At 58.8% G+C, this 17,234-nt stretch overlaps 1 protein-coding gene across 1 annotated transcript; it reads right to left on the bottom strand.

The window, feature by feature from the left end:
• Window positions 1–1,522: 1,522 nt before the first annotated feature.
• CUNH6orf132 (chromosome unknown C6orf132 homolog) lies at window positions 1,523–15,806 on the bottom strand. The gene is made up of 5 exons (XM_039695938.1): window positions 15,366–15,806; window positions 11,698–11,813; window positions 8,118–8,193; window positions 4,956–7,812; window positions 1,523–4,650 (listed from the first exon to the last, which is right to left on the bottom strand). Exons 1-5 carry the CDS (start codon window positions 15,514–15,516, stop codon window positions 4,548–4,550), a joined length of 3,303 nt encoding a protein of 1,100 aa, XP_039551872.1. The 5' UTR covers window positions 15,517–15,806; the 3' UTR covers window positions 1,523–4,547.
• Between the last annotated feature and the right edge of the window lie 1,428 nt (window positions 15,807–17,234).

Here is a 17,234-nt window from a genome sequence, read left to right as displayed (position 1 = left end):
AGAGCAATGTATGACAAGAAACAGTAAATGATGGTAAAAACTGACACATTTCCTCAGAAATACCCCTTGAACCACAAAGTCCCCTCTTGGGGACCTGTGATGCTGTACTGAAACAGGTCTTGGTGCTGGTTCTGAAAAAGTTGTCTTGGAAGATGGTTTTCATTTGTAACTGGGTTTAAGTTTCACTGGGTCACTTCTGTAGCACTGAAGAGCCAGCTGAGATCATCCACACAGTTCCAATTGTGATTTCAGTCCCTGATATTAAAACTGTTCTTAAATAAACCTTCACGTATTCCTGTTCAATGCCAGGGTACTGCAGTTCTTCAGCACTGGTGCAAGGCAGGCTCTGGCTCCTGCTGCTGTTCAGTTCAGTTCAGTTGTTCTTGCCAGAACTCTGAACTTGGGGTTCCATCATGCGCAGCTAAAAATAAAAGTTCAAATGTCAGACATTAAACCACATTAGGTTGCTCATATTGCCACACCTGGGCAAAACAGAACAGTCCATGGCAAAACACTCGTGCTGGGTGCTGAAGCCAGCAGGGAGAGCAGGTCATTGGTGATAAATTAACACTTCTTTTACAATTAAAGGCCAAACCAGCCTCAGTGCTTCAGCTTCTGGCAGGTGTTTGTGGTGCCACAGGATGGCAGCAGCTGCCCTTGGCAAGGCAAGGCAGCACGGCCCCAGCTGCACGTGGCCTGAAGGAGTGTCTGCTTTTGGGGCACTGGCACTCGGGTTTTTACCCTCACAGCACAGAGGAGCAGTTCAGGGGGCACTGCTGGGGTGCAGCTGGGCTCAGAGCTGCACCAGGGCTGCAGGGGAGTCAGGGACAGCAGCAATGCCACCTCAGTCCTGGCTGGCTCTGCAGCTCCCCAGGGAAAGAGGCAGTGCTGGGGGCTTTGTGGGGTTTGTGGCTTGCTCAGCTCTCCCTGCTCCACACACCCTTCAGCTTTGGGGACACCTGGGGACATCGCCTGTGGCTCCAGTGAAGGCTTCAAGGCACACTTGCACCCCTTCCCTCCCTCACAGAGCCTGTTTCTGTGGCCAGAGCTGGCTGAAGGAGACGAGAATGCAGATGTGTTTAACTGGGAGTGCAGAGGAGCAGCCACGCTGCAATGAGCCTCCCATGCTGCCTGCATGGCTCACACTGTGCTCGCTGTTGGGGCACAAGCTGGGGCTTGTAAGAGGAATGGGAGTTTCATCCCTGGGGAGCTGCTCCAGCCCAAGGACTATTTATAGAAGCTGCTGCTCTGCCAGCCTGCCCAAGCAGCTGGGTGAGAGTGACACAGCTCCTGGGAGCTGCCCCTCATCCCTGACTGGGCTTCTGGAAACACTGAAATGGCCACGGGCTTTGGACCAACCCTCAGAGGAACTGGAGCAAGCCCTGGGCAGGCTGAAATTCAAACCCTTGCTGAGCCACCCTTTCCCATCCTTTCAGGGATGTGCCAGCAGACAGACATGTAAGCAACACCAAAAAAAGTCAGACCACACATGTAATCAAACATCAGAAATGTTTAATGCAAGAAGGTTGGTGTTCAGTGGCACTCATAAATAAGAGACTTTGTTCAATACTTTACAGCTAAAGCTCTGTTCCACTCCCCTAGCAGGAACTTGTGAGGAAGAGGCAGCTGCAGGGGATAATTCCAGTTGTATCACGACTGGAATTACCACACTGCAGCAGGGAGGGTGATGTGAGAATAATTCCACACTCGGGCCTCAGGATTGCTCTCAGCACTGGCTGAGGCAGGTGCTTTGCTCCTTTAATACCCCTTAGTTTTGTTTGTTACTCTTGCTGAATTTCTGTAGTGAGAGCTGGGAGGAGCAGGAGCAGGAACGTGAGGAGTTCATGCACAGAGCTGGCAGTTACCTGTCCCAGGAAGGGGCTGCTCCCACCCCTGCAGTCCCCACTCCTGACACATCTCACTGTCCCCAGTGCTGTGGCTGCCAACAGCTCTGACAGTGGCTCCTTTGTCACAAGGGCCCCAGAATCAATGGGGAGTTGTTCCTGAAATACCAGAATTCGCTGAATGCATTCAAAAGAGGCAGGGATAGTCCAAAGTGTTTGAAGAACAGAAGAGTCCCACTGCTGAAAACCTGCCTGCTAACCAGTCCTGCACCTGGGAGCAGAGTCCAGGCTGATTCAGTGACAGCTCAGTGCCCTGTGCAGTCCCTGAGTGGGGTCCTTCAATGAAGAGTGGCTGTTTTATAAAGCTGACTTCTGTGATCACACTTCCAACACTAAATTAAAGCAATTATGTCTGCTAGTAATGAGACACTAAGACCATATTTCACCTACACGTGAATTGTGTGCCTGGGTGAAGTAGTAAATGTGACGTTAGAAAAAAAACAAAAAGCAAACAAAAAAAAACCCCTTGTGTTGGGGAGATTGCAATTTGGAAGAATTCTTGAGGTGGAACATTGCACACACACCACCTGCCCTCCCCACTTCTGGGCAAAGTCAGTACCAAAAGCTGAAATTGCCCATCCAGCCTTAAAATTGTTTCTGAGAGCTCATTTGCAAATATAGCTTATTATTTTGAAAAAAAAAAATATATCAGGAAGAAAAAAACATTAAGTTGCAACATTATCAAAGAGACTTTTGTTTGCTTTCAAGTTAAACTGGTGAAACTTCATCCAATACCAAAACATGACCCTGAAGCGCCTCAAGGAGGAGCACGGATTTACTTTACAGATAAACAACAATGCTCACGATGCTCCTTGCATTGAGAAAATGTCATGTTTTGGGGCAAGTGGTATTCCACATGACACTTGGCACACTTAAATGTCCTTATAGTTACCCCATTGTCACTTTTCTCCATAAATATTTTTTTAAACCCAGATATTAAAAGCCTATTATTTTAATATTGGCTGGGGTGAGCAATGGAAATCTTCTAAGTCACTGTGACTTGTTGGCATAAAAAGGCCCTTTGAATTAGCTATTAGACTGATTATTGTATTTGCATTTTCATTTTATTCACAGCAAAGTGAAGTTCAGAATACTTTAAAGCTGCTGCAATATCTGAAAGGGCTGTTAAATTATTAGGTAAAGCTGGAAATAACACAAAACATAGATTGTCAATGACATGACTCGAATATCAAGATAACTTTTGAGAATTCCACTGTGAAGGAAAATTTATCCCTGATTTTGAGCTGAATTGTAAAGCAAGATGTGCTTGCAGGCCACATCCAGGTGTGTGCCAGGCAGGGCAAGCTGGAGTGGAGCCAGTGGTATTTATAGCATTGAAAATAGAAAGTGCTTTCCAAAAGAACAGACTCATGTCTCAAAGTGCTTTTAGTTTATCAGTGATAAGAAAAAAATCCTCTACAAGTTTTTACAGTTATCTTACAGTGATTTTCAGCAGGTTTACCTAGGAGGAAGAGTCTCTGTTTCTAGTTTCAGGAGGTTGGCTATTCACACCTCAGGTCAGCTGTGGTGAGAGCCCAGTGCTCGCTCTGGGAGCTGGAGCTCTCTTTCAGGCTGCTGGCAGCTCCCAGCCCTGCACAGGCACCCGCTGCTGCTCGGGGGCACCGGGGGCAGCAGGGGCAGGGCTGCACCTGCAGCACCTGGAAAAGCACTGAGGGAACAGCCAGAGCCAGCTCCCTGCAGGCGTCCCTGCCCACACCCCCCAGGACAAACAGCCACACTGAAACGGAGCTTCTCGGTCCCCAGATCAGACACGTGGAAGCCAAGTCTCAGTGGAACAGCTCATAAGGACACTTTGGGGTCACAGGGGTGTGATGTGGCAAGAGAACCCTCGGGGAGAGCACCAGCAGCACGGCGAGTCACTGGCACCCACCAGCCCAAGCAACAGGATTGCTCCGTGTCCTGCATCTCCAAAGTGCTTTACAGCCATCCAGCCAGGCCTCACAGCCTCCTTCCACGAGGAATTATTGCCAACAGAAACATTTACAGTGACCAAAAGGCACAGCAAAGCAAGGCCCTGCTCCCGAAGCTGCTCCTGGAGAAGGGTCAGAGCCCGGCTGGGCAGCACAGGCACTGACGGCTCCAGCTGGGTTTAAGGCAGAATTGATTTGCTCCAAACTCTTAAGGACATCAAGGCATCCTAAACTCTCCTCCTATCCCACTGGCCTCACATTCTTATTTCAATCCCTGACATTTACCTATGCACTGCTCTGCTTCCACTGTGCACATCTCTCAGTTGGTGTCTCCCTGCTCCCAAACATGCTGGAGTTAAACCAACCAAAAAACAAACCGAAATCAATCTTTTCAGTGGTGATGCTCTTTAAAGAGCTGAGGATGCTCTTTGGCTTTCCTAGACAGCCCATCAGGCTGCAATCCTGAAAATACCCCAGGAGGGAAAACGGGGAAAAGGGAATCCACGTTTGCTCACGTAACAAGGCAGCGGCCTGCCCTCTGCAGTAACTTCTCTCCATGGCAGTCTGTGAGAAAAGTCCAGTCTCGGGCTCATTCCCCAGCTTCTCCATCAGCAGTCTCAAGCAAGTGCATTTTCAGGCTGGGCTGGGACCGTCCCTGGTGCCCGTGGAGAAGGAGAGGACCAAGCCAGGCACCTTCTGGCCCCTTCCCAGCCTACCGGTGGCTCTGGTAGGCGTAGGAGATGGGCTGGCGGGTCCCGGGCCGGACCGTGAAGGTGTTGGAGGGTCCCCCGTAGTGCGAGGTGCCGTGGGCAGGCCTGGAGGAGAGCAGAGGGGCAGTCACCCAAAGCAAGGCCAGGCACACCCTGGCGGTGGGTCAGCGCCGCAGGGATGTGTTTCATTGCTTCGTGTCTGCCCTCAGTGAGGTGGGCAGGGGAGGGACATGGGCAGGGGGTCACGGATGGCAGCGGAGAGGAGCTATGAACAGTCACTGCCCTCGGAGCAGGGCAGCAGCAGGAGCTGGGAGTGAGCACGAGCCAAGGGGCAGCGGCTTCCCTGGAGCCCCAGTGCTGCTCCAGGGGACACTGAGGACAGGGAGGGGTGGGCTTCGGGGGGCACGTACCTGCTGGCTGTCAGCACGCTGGCGGGCGAGAAGTCCCCGTTCTGCCCCTTGTACTTGGCCTCAGCCGCGGTGCCGCCGTACGCCGTGGCTTTCCCAGCAGCATCCATGGACGCCCGCCTGCCCTGGGCGCTCGAGGGGCCGTTCCTGTGGCCAGGGCCCGGGCGGCGAGACCCCTCCCCGGCCGTGGAGCCGAACCCCCCGGGGCTGTAGGAGGAGAGGGTGCCCGAGGCCCGGGGGACTGCGGCCGCCCGGGGGTAGGAGCTGTCGGGCTCCGACATGTACAGGCGCTTCTTGATCAGCGGGCGCGGGTTGGGGCCGTGGCTGGGGAAGCCGCTGGAGCTGCTGTAATCCGGGTACTGCGGCGTGAAGTCGCCGTTCCTCCAGCTCTTCTCCAAGGGCAGTGGAGCCGCCGGCTCCTGGTTGCCCCCGTAGCTGCGGCTGTAGCCAGCCCACCTGAAATAGCGCGGCTCTGCCGAGCCCCGGCCGCCCTCAGGGACGCTGGGGCACTTGCGGCTCTCCTCCCGACTCGGGAGGGGACCCTCGTCCGCCTCGTTGCTGAATTCGGGCGGCGGGGGGATAATGCCGACGTCCAGCGCCGTGTCCCCGTTCTCCTCCTGGCGGGGCGCTCCGGGCCGGGCCGGGCCGGGCTGGCTGGGCTGCCCCGAGTCCAGCAGGCCCCGCAGCAGGCTGGAGGCAGCGGCTCGCCGGGGCCCGGGGGGCTGCGCCTCGCCCGCCGCCCGCGCCTCCCGGCCCTGCTCCGAGGAGCTGGAGAAGGAGGGGGCTTTGCTCCAGCCGGGCCCCGCCGGGCTGGCCGCCGACGGCCGAGGCACCACGGTGAAGGAGTAGGGCTTGGACTCGTGGCGGAAGAAGCTGGTGGAGGTGGTGTCCGAGGAGGCACTGCTGGGCCGCAGGGCCGGCCTGGCCCTCAGCGCGGCCGCCCCGTCCGCGGCCTGGCGGCCCCGCTGGGCGCGCTGCCGGGCCGCCAGCAGCAGCGCCATGGGCGAGCCCCGCTCCACGCGCTCCCCCGTCACCGGGTGGATCAGCACCTCCTCCTGCCCCGCTCCCGAGGGGGCCGGGGGGCTCCTGCCCGAGCTCCCGGGGCAGGGGGGCTCAGCTGAGCCCGGGGCGCCGGGCGGCTCGGCCGGGCTGGCCCCAGCCCGGTGCACTTTGTACTGGAAGACGGCCGAGCTGGGCTGTGGTGCCGGGCTCAGTGCAGGGGACACGGGGGCTGGGGGGGGGCTGGGAGCGGGGGGCTCCTCTGCCGGCCCCTGGGGTGGGTCTGGGGGATTCACGCTGCTGTTGAGGGGCCCAGGAGCAGGGCTCACGTCCTCTGTGACCTTGCCAGCAGCAGGAGCAGGGTGGTCCTCAGGATCTGTCTTGTCCTTCTCCACAGCAGCCGCCGGGGCTGGGAGCGGGCTGGGGACCGGCTTTGGCACCACTGAGTCCCTCGTGTCAGGGGGGCTCTTCCTCACGTCAGGGGGGCTCTTCCTCACCTGTGGGCTGCTGATGCCATTCTCCACACCCTGCTTCTGGCTGCTGAGCCCCGGGGCAGGCTTCCCCTCTTTCTTCAGGGACAGCACAGCCTCCAGCTCGTTCCTGATGGTCATCACGCTGCGGGGCTGCGTGTCAGGGCTGCTCTCCGGGGCGGTGACTGCAGTGCTGGGAGAGCCCCCACTGGTGCTGGGGGGGCTGCTGGGCGCCTCTTTCTTCTCGCTCTCCCCTCCCTTGGATAACCCCGTGTCCTTCCTGGCCAGCTGGGGCTCGCTGAGCCCCGGCTCACGGCTGCCAGCAGGGCTGGGAGCGCTGTCCACGGGCTGGGGAGCTCCCGGCTTCTCCAGCGGCCTCTCCTCCCGGCGCGGGGAGCGCAGCAGGGCCGAGAGCTCGTCCCGCAGCTTGTTCAGGTTGTTGGCATCCTTCCAGTCATCCTCGCAGGTCGGGTAGTCCGGAGGAGGGAGATCCAGGTCGTTCGCAGTGAGGGGTTCAGATTTTGGAGGGGAGTCTCCCCCGGCTGCTTTCAGCTGGGGAACCTTCTCCCCCTCGGAGCCCGGCAGAGGCGAGCGGCGGCCGGCGGGACTCGCACCCTGGCTGAGTCCCGGGCCTGGCTTGGGGCTCAGCGGCGGGGGCACAGCCGGCTTCCCAGCGCCCTGCCTGAGCCCGGGACTCCTCTGCTCGGCCTCCCCCGGCCGCGCCCTGCCCGCCGGCCTGATGGTGAAGCATGGCGGCAGGGGCGGCCGCGCGTGAGGCTGCCTGGCGACAGGCTCCTGCCGGCCCTCCTGCACCGGGATGGACGAGGAGCGCGCCGGGGCCGGCGGCGGCACCTTGAACGACCTGGGGAAGGTCAGGTGGGGCTCGGGCTTGGGCTGCGGGCTCTCCTTGGGGCTGGGGGCCGCGGGCGCCCCGGCCTCGGCCGCGCAGAGCGGCCCCTCGGCCTCCGCCTGCCTCGTGTTCAGCAGCGTCTCGGATTTCCACTTGGACAGGCCGGGCCCGAAGGGGTCCCGGGCGCCCGGCGGGGCTGGTGGGATGAAGTCTGGAGGAGCCGGAGTGCTGGGGGAAGACAGGGCAGAGGCGGGCGGCGGCGGCGCTGCCATGGCAGGAGGCGGTGGCACCATCTCGGGGGGCACTGGTGGCGGTGGTGGCACCATCTCGGGGGGCAGTGGCGGCGGCGGTGGCAGCATTTCGGGGGGTGGCGGGACCGGCGAGGCCAGAGCGGGTGACACGGGCGCTGGAGGGGGTGGTGGGGGTACCGATGGCGGCGGGGGGATCTCTTCATCCAGGGCATCCCCATCGAGGGCCTGCGGGCGCAGGTCCCCCGCCGAGCTGTACATCCGGTAATTGCCATTGAGCTGGGAGCCAGAGCCTGCGGGACAGCGAGACACGGCGTGTGAGCACCTCTCCAGCCTGGCCTGTGCCCACAGCCTGCCCAGCCAGCCAGCCCCTTGCCTTGTCTAACACTTCCTGAACTGCAACAGCCACTCTGCCTCACCCCTTAGGAATTAATTAATTTTCAATGACTTCAAAAAATAATTAATAGCAGACTCTATTTTAGCATGGAAATATATGAGCAGACTGTCTGCTCCAGAGCTGGGCACGCACACACTTCCTGCCCCGAGGGCTCGGTGAGCACTCCGTGCCGGCCAGGACTCCACAGAGAGCATCCCTTACCGAGAGCTGCCTTCTCCACAAAGTCTTCTGGCACCGACGGTGTTGGCACAGCCACCCCATGGGATTCCTGGGCGTTCTGCAGGAGTTGAGAAAACAGAGCTGTCAGTCTTGCAGCCAGGGAGCAGAGCAAAGGGCTGACAAGCAGCTGGTAATTTGTCCACACAAGCCCTGATGGGATCCAGGGCGGTGTCTGTGATACGGTGGTCCCTGTGGAAGCTGCTGCTGACAGGGCTGGAGGGGATGAGCGAAGCCATCAAGGCTGCACAGCCATGGACACAGCTCCACCATGGTCACAATTCCCCCAGGGCTGGAGAGGAATTCAGCTATTTCACACCTCCCTCAAGGAATTCACCTATTTCACATCCCCCTGGGGCTGCCTAGCTGCCAGCAGCAGCACAGCCCCTCACTGTTTAGGTACCAGCGCACTGAGCAGCTCCCCTGGGTTCAGTGGGCACTTTGGTGGGCATTTCTCTGCAGCAAGCACGGCCACAATCCTGTACACACAGACAGACCTCCAGCTTTGGGGAAACTGGCACCAGCACATCTGAGCACTCTGGGAAAAACTGCTCCTTGTGTGGTTTGTGCTCGCAGTTCCTCCTTTCACGCCGAGAACGCGGCAGCGCCCTTGGCTGGAGCAGGAGCAGCAATCTGGCAGCCTACACAGCTGGGAGGGCACCGCAGCCAGGGCACGGCAGCCACCCAGCGTGAGCCATGGACCGGTGACTCACCTGCAGCCCACGGGGCTGTGCCAGCGGCACAAAGCCTCTCCTGCCCCTGACTCACTGCCGGGGTGGCTGCGAGGGGCTGGGCTGGCTCTGGGACACGCCTGGGCACAGCTGGCATGAGGGGCACAGCTGGCATGAGGGCACAGCTGGCATGGGCAGCACAGCTGGCATGGGCAGCACAGCCAGGGGGTCTCACACCGGGGGATGCTCCCTCGGAGCATCCCGCGAGGGACACGACACGGGCAGTGCCAGGGACAGTGCACAGTGCTCAGGGACAGCTGTCCCACCGCCAGGCCCCACACCCAGCCCGCTGCATTCCTGCCCACCCCCGGAGCTGGTGGCTGGCAGCTGTTTGCGCTGCTGACAGCCCCTGACAAAGGAAATGTTATCCTGCCATCAGCCCGCGCCTCTCCCGGCCACTTCCTGCACACAAAAGCCTGGGTAATGATTGAGCCCCTGCCCTTTGCCTTTCCCTGCCGTTATCACCGCTCTCACATCGGATTGCTGGGGGATTCCAAAGTCTCCCGGATCGAAGGTCAGTTGGATGTGTCCATGCAGCCCCAGCCAGGCTCAGACAGCACAGCACAGTTACACACTGCCCTGCCCGGGGAGCTCAGGAGCTGCCGGGGCACAGCTGATAAACAGCAGCACCCGGGCTCCTGTGGAAGAACCCTGGAACGCCCCAGATTGGGCCAAAATAATAGGAAAATGCACACGTTTCACTTGCTACGTCCATCAGCCAAAGATCCCCTACAGCCACAAGGGAATGAGCCAGTCTCAGGTGACCCAGGAGTGAGGGAATTCCTGTCCCTGGCATTGCACAGAGGAGCTGACAGCTCCGTGCTGAGGAAAGCCAAGGGCTGCAAAGGCACGAGGGCACATCCTGGACTTCACCTGAGAGCCAGAGGGAAGACAAAGGCCAAGAGGCACTTCAAGAGCTGATAGCTAAATTGGCCAGAGCAATTTGGTAAATCCAGAGCTGACAGTTAAATTGTCCAGAGCAATGAGATACCAAAATCACAAAGAAAGACCTGGCAGTTCCCGTTTGCAATGGAAATCCATTGCTGCAGGTTTGCAGAGCACCCCGAGGGAAACAAAGCTGTCTGAGCTCGGCATCACCTGCCTGGAGGAGGGCAAAGGGACTGGCAGGCAGAAGAGAGCCCTGCAAAGCTGGAGGACACAGCCTGCCCTTCATACAGGAGCAGTCATTTTGGACGTGTCATTTCAAACTGGGCAAGCCTGTTCCTCACCAAAACCTTCTGTGGCAGCTGCTAATGCTCAGCATCTCTCAGAAACCACCCATCCCCACGTCATGAGCTGCCTTCTGAAGTGGAAAGCATCCCCAGCACGCTGCCAGTCTGCAGAGATGGTTGGCAAGATTGTTCCCGGTGCTTGCTCGGGGTGTGGCCAGCCCAGAAAACCTCCAGCTGATTCAGAGGGCAGGCGCTGGGAGCTGTGCCAGGAACCTGCATTTCCAGTTTGTGGTACCTGAGTCAGAGCGGTGCCTGCTGAGGATCCCGTGGGGGGAAGCTTTCACTGTAACCACCAGGAATCACTTTTCATCCCTGGAACAGAGTCAGACGTCCCCAGTGAAGGGACCTGCCTGTCCCCACCATGGTCCCCAGCTCTCAGGAGCCCACCCACCCATCCAATGACCAAGGCTTGAGGCTGCCCCTTGCAAAAGCCCCCCAAAATACAACTGCTGAGCACCCTGGGGTCTCAGAGAGACCAAGAACTTCTCTGAGCATGAGGAGCTGCCCCCAAACTCCTTGTTTGTGAGCTAGGGCAGTGTGGAGCTTCCTGCAGGAACTCATTGCCAGGATACCTGCAGGGCTGGGGCAGCCAGGCGGGCAGGGGGAGCGGGGGTCCCCCTCCTGCAGCCCTGCTGGGATGGATTCCTGTGGCACAGCCAGGAAGCTGCTGCTGTGGGAAGAGCAGCCAGGTGCAGAGGCACAGGAGCTGCAGGGCAGGGCATGTGCATCCTCCTGACTCACTGGGAGCTGCTCGCTGGGTGGGGAAAGGGTTAAGGCAGGAGCTGCACAGCAGCCCGTGCAGGCGTGTACCTGGAATGTGCGAGGCAGCAGAGGAGCTGTGCCACAGCAAATCACGGTCAAACCTCACCGAAAGCGTGCAAACACCCAACACACACCGCTCCTTCAAAACGCTGTCATTCCTTCTGCCAGAGCTGTCACTGGGAGGGCAAGCCGGGTTTGTGAGGGACCCAGAAGGGAAAAAGCCCCACAGACAGCTGTGCCTGTGTGGGCAGCAGCAGCACCAGCCCTGAGGACTGTCCCGGGGGCTGTTAACCCCCCTGCACTCACTTCCATTAGCAGAGATCTCCTCCTTGCCAAGACCCAAGGACTGCAGCACTTCACTGCCTCCGCTGCCCTGTGGTATCGCTTCAGTTCAGCTACTGACACTCCAGAGCAATTCGTTTTTAATTGAAAATGCAGCCTGACAGTGCCCACACCTCTCCCCCAGTGCCCTGTCTGTGCCCCAGAGCAGCCTGAGCTCAGATCACCCCCAGTGCCTCATGGCCAGCCTCCTTACAGAGAGCTTCTGCTCTCACTGCTGCTCTCCTGGGCTAGGGATGAGAGCAGCAGCTCTGGCTCTGGGCACCAGGGAGCCCAGCTGGCTCTGGGCACCAATTCCAGCTGGTTCTGGGCACCAATTCCAGCCCAGCTGGTTCTGAGCACCAATTCCAGCTGGTTCTGGGCACCAATTCCAGCCCAGTCGGTTCTGGGCACCAATTCCAGCTGGCTCTGGGCACCAAGGGGCCCAGCTGGCTCTGGGCACCAGGGAGCCCAGCTGGCTCTGGGCACCAATTCCAGCCCAGCAGTGACTGGGGCACTCACCAGGGGCAGGAAGGTCAGCAGCGGCCGGACCCTGGGCCGGGGTTTGAGCGTGGCCGTGCCAGAGTCTGTCACTGTCCCGAAGCGATTGTCACCGTAGTAGACCTCGATCACGTCACCTGCGGGGAGAGCACACTGTCAGCAGCAGCACTGAGCTGGGCACTGCTGGGAACAGCACAGACACCCCGGGAGCCCGGAGACAGCCGTGCAGAACCTGCTGCAGCTGCCCCCAGCAGTGGGCAAAGCCCATCAGACCCCGAGGAACAGCTGGCTGTGCTGGGGGGGAGTGGGAGACGGGAGAGGAAGGTCCCTGTGTGCAGGACAGGCACTCACAGCCCTGTCCCACAGCTCAGAGAGCCTTCCCCGAGCTCTGCAGCACGAACTGAAGCAGCTCAGAGGGAACAGGAGGCAATCCTGGCTGGCCTGAGCAGCTGGAATTGAGGGGGAGGCAGCAGCAGAGCTGAGGAGGAGGAGGAGGGACAGCTCTGTGGGCACAGCAGGGACATCCCAGGCAGAGGGAATTGCAGGTGCTCCACAAGCCTCCAGCTGCTCTGGGGAACAGAGCCCTGCACGGGGGAGGCAGCAGGGCAGGAAGTCACAGGGCCCTGCTGTGACAAGCAGGAGAAGCCTCAGGAATTCCTGGTTCCCAGCCTTGTGCTTTCACCTTGAGCCACACCTCTTGGGCCGGTTTATTTCTGACAGTGAATAAAGCTCGTAAAATTAATTTAATTACGTTCTTTGTGTCTGATTAGCAGCATGAATTAACAAGCAGAAATACTGAAGCATGTAAACCCCACCTTGGCTGGAAGGAGATACACAAATAACTCGTAGCCAAGGAGACCGACATGAAAGAAAATCTGAGTTTGAGGAAGGAGGGGGAAGCAACAAAATGGCTCTGACTGAAGGGAAAGCTGCAGGAGTGCTCCCAACAACAGCCTTGGATAGTGAGGAAGGGAGAGAAGGAGAAGGATGGGCAGGAATCAGGAGGAAGCTCCCAGGGAAGCAGCTTTACACCAAGTCTGGGGGAAAAGAGGAGGCAAATGCCTCTGAGTGTCCCACGGAAGGAAAGAGCTTGGATGAACACCTGGAATGGAGAACCTGACCACGCCAGGGCTGGGCTGAGGCAGCACAGCCTCTGCTGAGGGACTGCAGGCGGATGATTCCACACAGCTTCAAACACACCACAGAGCCCAGAGCTTCTCCCTTCTCCCACTCAGCACCCCCAGGCTGCCCTGGGCCACCCCCAGGAGCATCTGCCCTCTATCAACCACAGCTTCCCCTCCCTCCCTCCAGACTTCTTCCCCTACAAGGGATTCCTTACACAAAGGACATTTTCTCCAGCTTTCAACTGTGCTTCATCCAGCCTGGTCCTACCAAGACTTCACCACCTCCCTGCCTGGGAGGGGCCCAGCACTCAGGAGGAGCTGCTGGAGTCCCAGGGAGGACAGAGGTGCCAGGAGATTGCCTTGAACTGTTCAAGGCCAGGCGGGATGGGACTTGGAGCAGCCTGACCTAGTGCAAGGTGTCCCTGCCCATGACAGGGAGTGGAACGAGATGAGTTTTAAGCTCCCTTTCCACCCAAAGCACTCTGTGATTCTGTGATGATTAATTTTGTGGGTTTTCAAACCCCGCATTCAGTGAGTAAGGAGCAGGAATTAAGGCCAAGGCAAAAGGAGAGTTTGGACTCAGACAGCCTGAGCAGTGACAGAGTAGTTCTGAGACTTGAAACGATGAGCTTTCTATTTAACAGTCACTAGGTAAACCCAGTGAGAAACTGGATTAAAGATCACAAGGACTTTGATCCTAGATTACTAAGCATCGCTACCCTGAGTGCTTTAATTAAAGGAAAATGAAGTGCTTGTAGTTGTGTTTTCTTTGCTAGATAAACAGGACTTGCCTGCTGGGAGCCCATCACCAGCAAGACCTGAGCTCTGCCAGCCTCCTTTCCTGGAAGGAGGGAGCAGGAAATGCACCCTTGGAAGCTGTGGAAGCAGCTGGCTCAAAGCACCGGCCTTGCTTCGGCCACTTTCTGACATTTCTGTCCCAGAGACATTTGTGTTTGCTCAGCCACGGGAAATTAAATAAACAATTTGCCGTGCAGGTAATGGAACTCCTTCCTGCCCGGGGGTTGCATCACCTGGAGGAGTGCAGCAGGTTTGAGCGGGGTACCCACAGCTCCCACGAGGAGGAGGAGGAGGAGGAGGCATCAGTCACTACACTCAGGAATCTCTGAGTCAGGGACATGCAAACCTACACCCATTGCACATTGCCTAACTTGTGTTTACTCTGTGTGAGAAACCGAGGTGGGGACCAGCAGGAGCAGGGGACTCCTCCAGGCACGGAGCCCTGCGGGAACCGTCCCACATCAGGGCTGGGGCTGCTGGGGCTGCTGGGGCAGGACGGGCTGGGTGTGGGTCTGGCTGCAGCACAGCTGGGCCCGGGCTGCTGGCCCCAATATCCGGGCTGCTGACCTCTTGGGCTGCTGGCCCCCTTGGATTTCTGACCCCAATATCCGGGCTGCTGTCCCCTTGGGTTGCTGGCCACTGGCTGCTGTCCTCCCCACGCTGCTGTCCCCAGTATCCAGGCTGCTGTCCCTTAGGCTGCTCTCCCCCGTGCTGCTGTCCCCTTGGGTTGTCGGCCACTGGCTGCTGTCCTCCCTGGGCTGCTGTCCCCTCTGCCAAGGCAGCCCCTTGGCCGCAGTGTCCCCCTGTCCCCTCACCCTCACCGAGCCCAATTCCGGGCAGAAGCCCCAGGAGGATGCTCGGATCGATCCAGCAGCTTAGGCTCAGGTTTCAGGGTTCCCGGCTCTCCCCCGGCACTCTGACCCACACCTGAGCAGAAAAGCTTCTGCGCTGCCACTGCAGAGCCGCAGCCACGGAAATCAGGCTCCCAACAAGCAGACACAGCAACTTCTTTTCTTTCTCCTAATCCAAACCACATCAGAGAGAAGCTTGAATCCTCCTCAGATTTACGACAGTTAGAAATCAGCAATTTTCCTCCTGGGTTGCAGAGTTGCATGAAACTCCCTGTCACATTTTCATTTTATCTCGGTTTCAGCAGCTTGGCCTTTGGGGTGTAACCACCTCACAGTTGCTTTCACAGACAATACTTCACCCTGCACAGCTCAGCAGCCAGCACTTCTATTTTTTTTTCATCTTGGAAGAGTTTGTTGGGCTCTTACAGCCACCAAACTTCATCCACCAGCTGCTATCTTCTATCTACCTGGCTCCATTACTATTAATTTGGCTCCCTCCTACATGAGCCTCCAGGGCACCGTATTGCAATTAAAACCACAAAGAAACACAAATAAATCCCGAGGAATATGCAACCCTCAGCTCCCTCCTCGCTCGCAGCCCGGCGAGAAACAGGTTTATGGGTAAATAACTCCGACCTGGGAAGGCGCAGCTCAAACATGGCGTGGGAAAGCGCGACGGGAAGCAATAAAACCCATTTTCACCCACCCCTCGGCCTCCTTGGGCCGAGTTTAACTGGCCGGGAGCGGCAGCCGGCCCAGCCGAGGTGCGGAGACCCCGGCCCGCTCGGGGCGCAGCTCCGGGACCGGCGCATCCCGGTGCCACCGAGCGCTCCCGGGGCTCCCCGGCCCCACCGAGCCCTTCTGCCCCGGGACGGCCCGTCCGAGCCCGCACGGCTGGGGACACGGGGACACTGACCGGTGCCACCCGCGCTGTCCGAGGTCACCTCCTGCGTGAAGATCCAGGGCGGGTTGGTGGCGAACAGCGACGCGGCGCTGGGGCTGGAGTGGCGCTTGCCGAAGAGGCGGCTGAAGGTGCCCTGCACCGAGTGCGGCTGGTGCTTCTTCATGCTGGCCGAGCCGAGCCGAGCCGAGCCGCGCCGGGCATCCCGCGGCGGCGGCGGGGACGGGGCCGAGCGGCTCCGGAGGGCGGGGACGGCCCCACCCCGGGCCCGCCCTCCGCCAGGTGCCCTCGCTCCGGGAGCACCGAGCCCGGCAGCACCGAGCCCGGCAGCCTGGGCTCCGACAGCCGCTGCGCCCGCGGGGACCGTCCCGGTACCGCTGCTGGCCCAGCTGGGACCGTCCCGGTGTCCCTGCTGTCCCCAGTGTCGCTGCTGGCCCCGGTGTCCCTGCTGTCCCCAGTGTCGCTGCTGTCCCCAGTGTCGCTGCTGGCCCCGGTGTCCCTGCTGTCCCCAGTGTCGCTGCTGTCCCCAGTGTCCCTGCTGGCCCCGGTGTCCCTGCTGGTCCCAGTGTCGCTGCTGTCCCCAGTGTCGCTGCTGGCCCCGGTGTCGCTGCTGGTCCCAGTGTCCCTGCTGTCCCCAGGGCCGCTGTCCCCGCACGCCCACCCCAGCCCCGTGCTTGGCAGCTCCGTCCGAGCGCTCCCTGAGCCCGATCCTGCTCCCAGCCAGGAGTGAGGAGCCTTTCCCCTTTCTCCAGCTCCAAAGCTCCCTGGGTCGGCCGCCGTTCCCGCAGCCCGAGCCACGAGGGCTCTGCCCTTCCTCTTCCTCCCGTTTCTCGGTCCCTCCACCGAGCCCCGGCTCCCCGGCCAGGCCGGGAGCACCCGGTGAGCCCGGGCTGCTCCGGGGCTCGGGCTGCTTTTGATGCACAGCCTTGAAGGCGACGGGATTGACCCCAAAGCATTTCTAGTGTTTGGTGCAAAAGCAAATTTCTATCACTGGTAGCGATTTTTTGTGCCCTGCAAGTAAAAAATTGAGAGTTAATGAGTAACACTGGCTACTAATAAATGCATGGAATTCTGGAGAACTTTAAACCCAAAATAGTTGTCAAAACATTAACTCTGAAACACAGCTTCCAGCTTCAGGTTAAGATCTCACACCTCTTTCTATGTCTACCAAGTTCTGATAGTCAAAATATAGATTTCTTTTTTCAGTGATAAATATCACTTATTTAATCACTTTAAAGGGATGCTTTTCTTGCGAAAAGCATCTTCTTTTTTGCTTTAAAGAACAAATTAAAGCAACGCATTAAATCCCTTGTGAAGAATGAAAAATGAGTGCCATTATGATATTCCAGAAGAGAAGTCTAACCGTGGCACAGATACCAGGCAGCGCTTAAATAAAGTGAATTACGAATGGGAAACGGGCAGGGAAAAGCAGAATGAAAATGTCAAAATTCGATTCCACGGCTGTGGCAGAGCAGCTCGAGCACTTTGAAGGATGTTCTGGGGGATTTTTAACGGGGCTGCGGCTCCGTCTCTGCTCGGGTGCCTCTCCCCGGCCGGGGCCGCTCCCGAGGGCGGCTCCTGCCCTGCGCCAGCCCTGCAATTACTGCGCTGTCCCGACAGTTATCTCGAGTGCTGCTCGCCAGAGGAAACGCCGCTGCAGACGGACAGACGGACAGACAGACGGACAGATGGACAGACAGCTGCCCTGGCACTCGGCGGGGAGCGGGCTGTAGCGGGCTGGGGGAGAAGGGATTGTCCTGCCTGGGGAAGGGATGGGATGGAAACTGGGAAACAGCAGCGCTGCAGCTGGCTAAGGGTGGGAAACAGCACTGCTGAGCTTTGGGCAGGGTCACGGGGTCACAGAAACAGAAATACAGAAATACA

This window comes from Passer montanus, unplaced genomic scaffold (genome assembly GCF_014805655.1).
Source record: "Passer montanus isolate IOZ18808 unplaced genomic scaffold, ASM1480565v1 scaffold93, whole genome shotgun sequence".
In the NCBI taxonomy this organism is placed as follows: Eukaryota; Metazoa; Chordata; class Aves; order Passeriformes; family Passeridae; genus Passer; species Passer montanus.
The sequence above is the reverse complement of the archived record's forward strand: the minus strand, read 5'-3'. Positions and strand labels throughout refer to the sequence as shown.

Coding starts and splice junctions, on each gene's coding strand:
- CUNH6orf132 (XM_039695938.1), bottom strand. CDS start 15,516: ATGAAGAAGCACCAGCCGCACTCGGTGCAGGGCACCTTCAGCCGCCTC. Junction 11,814..15,365: donor GGACAGCGCGGGTGGCACCG/GTCAGTGTCCCC, acceptor CTCTCCCCGCAG/GTGACGTGATCGAGGTCTAC. Junction 7,813..8,117: donor TGTGGAGAAGGCAGCTCTCG/GTAAGGGATGCT, acceptor GCTGTCCCGCAG/GCTCTGGCTCCCAGCTCAAT.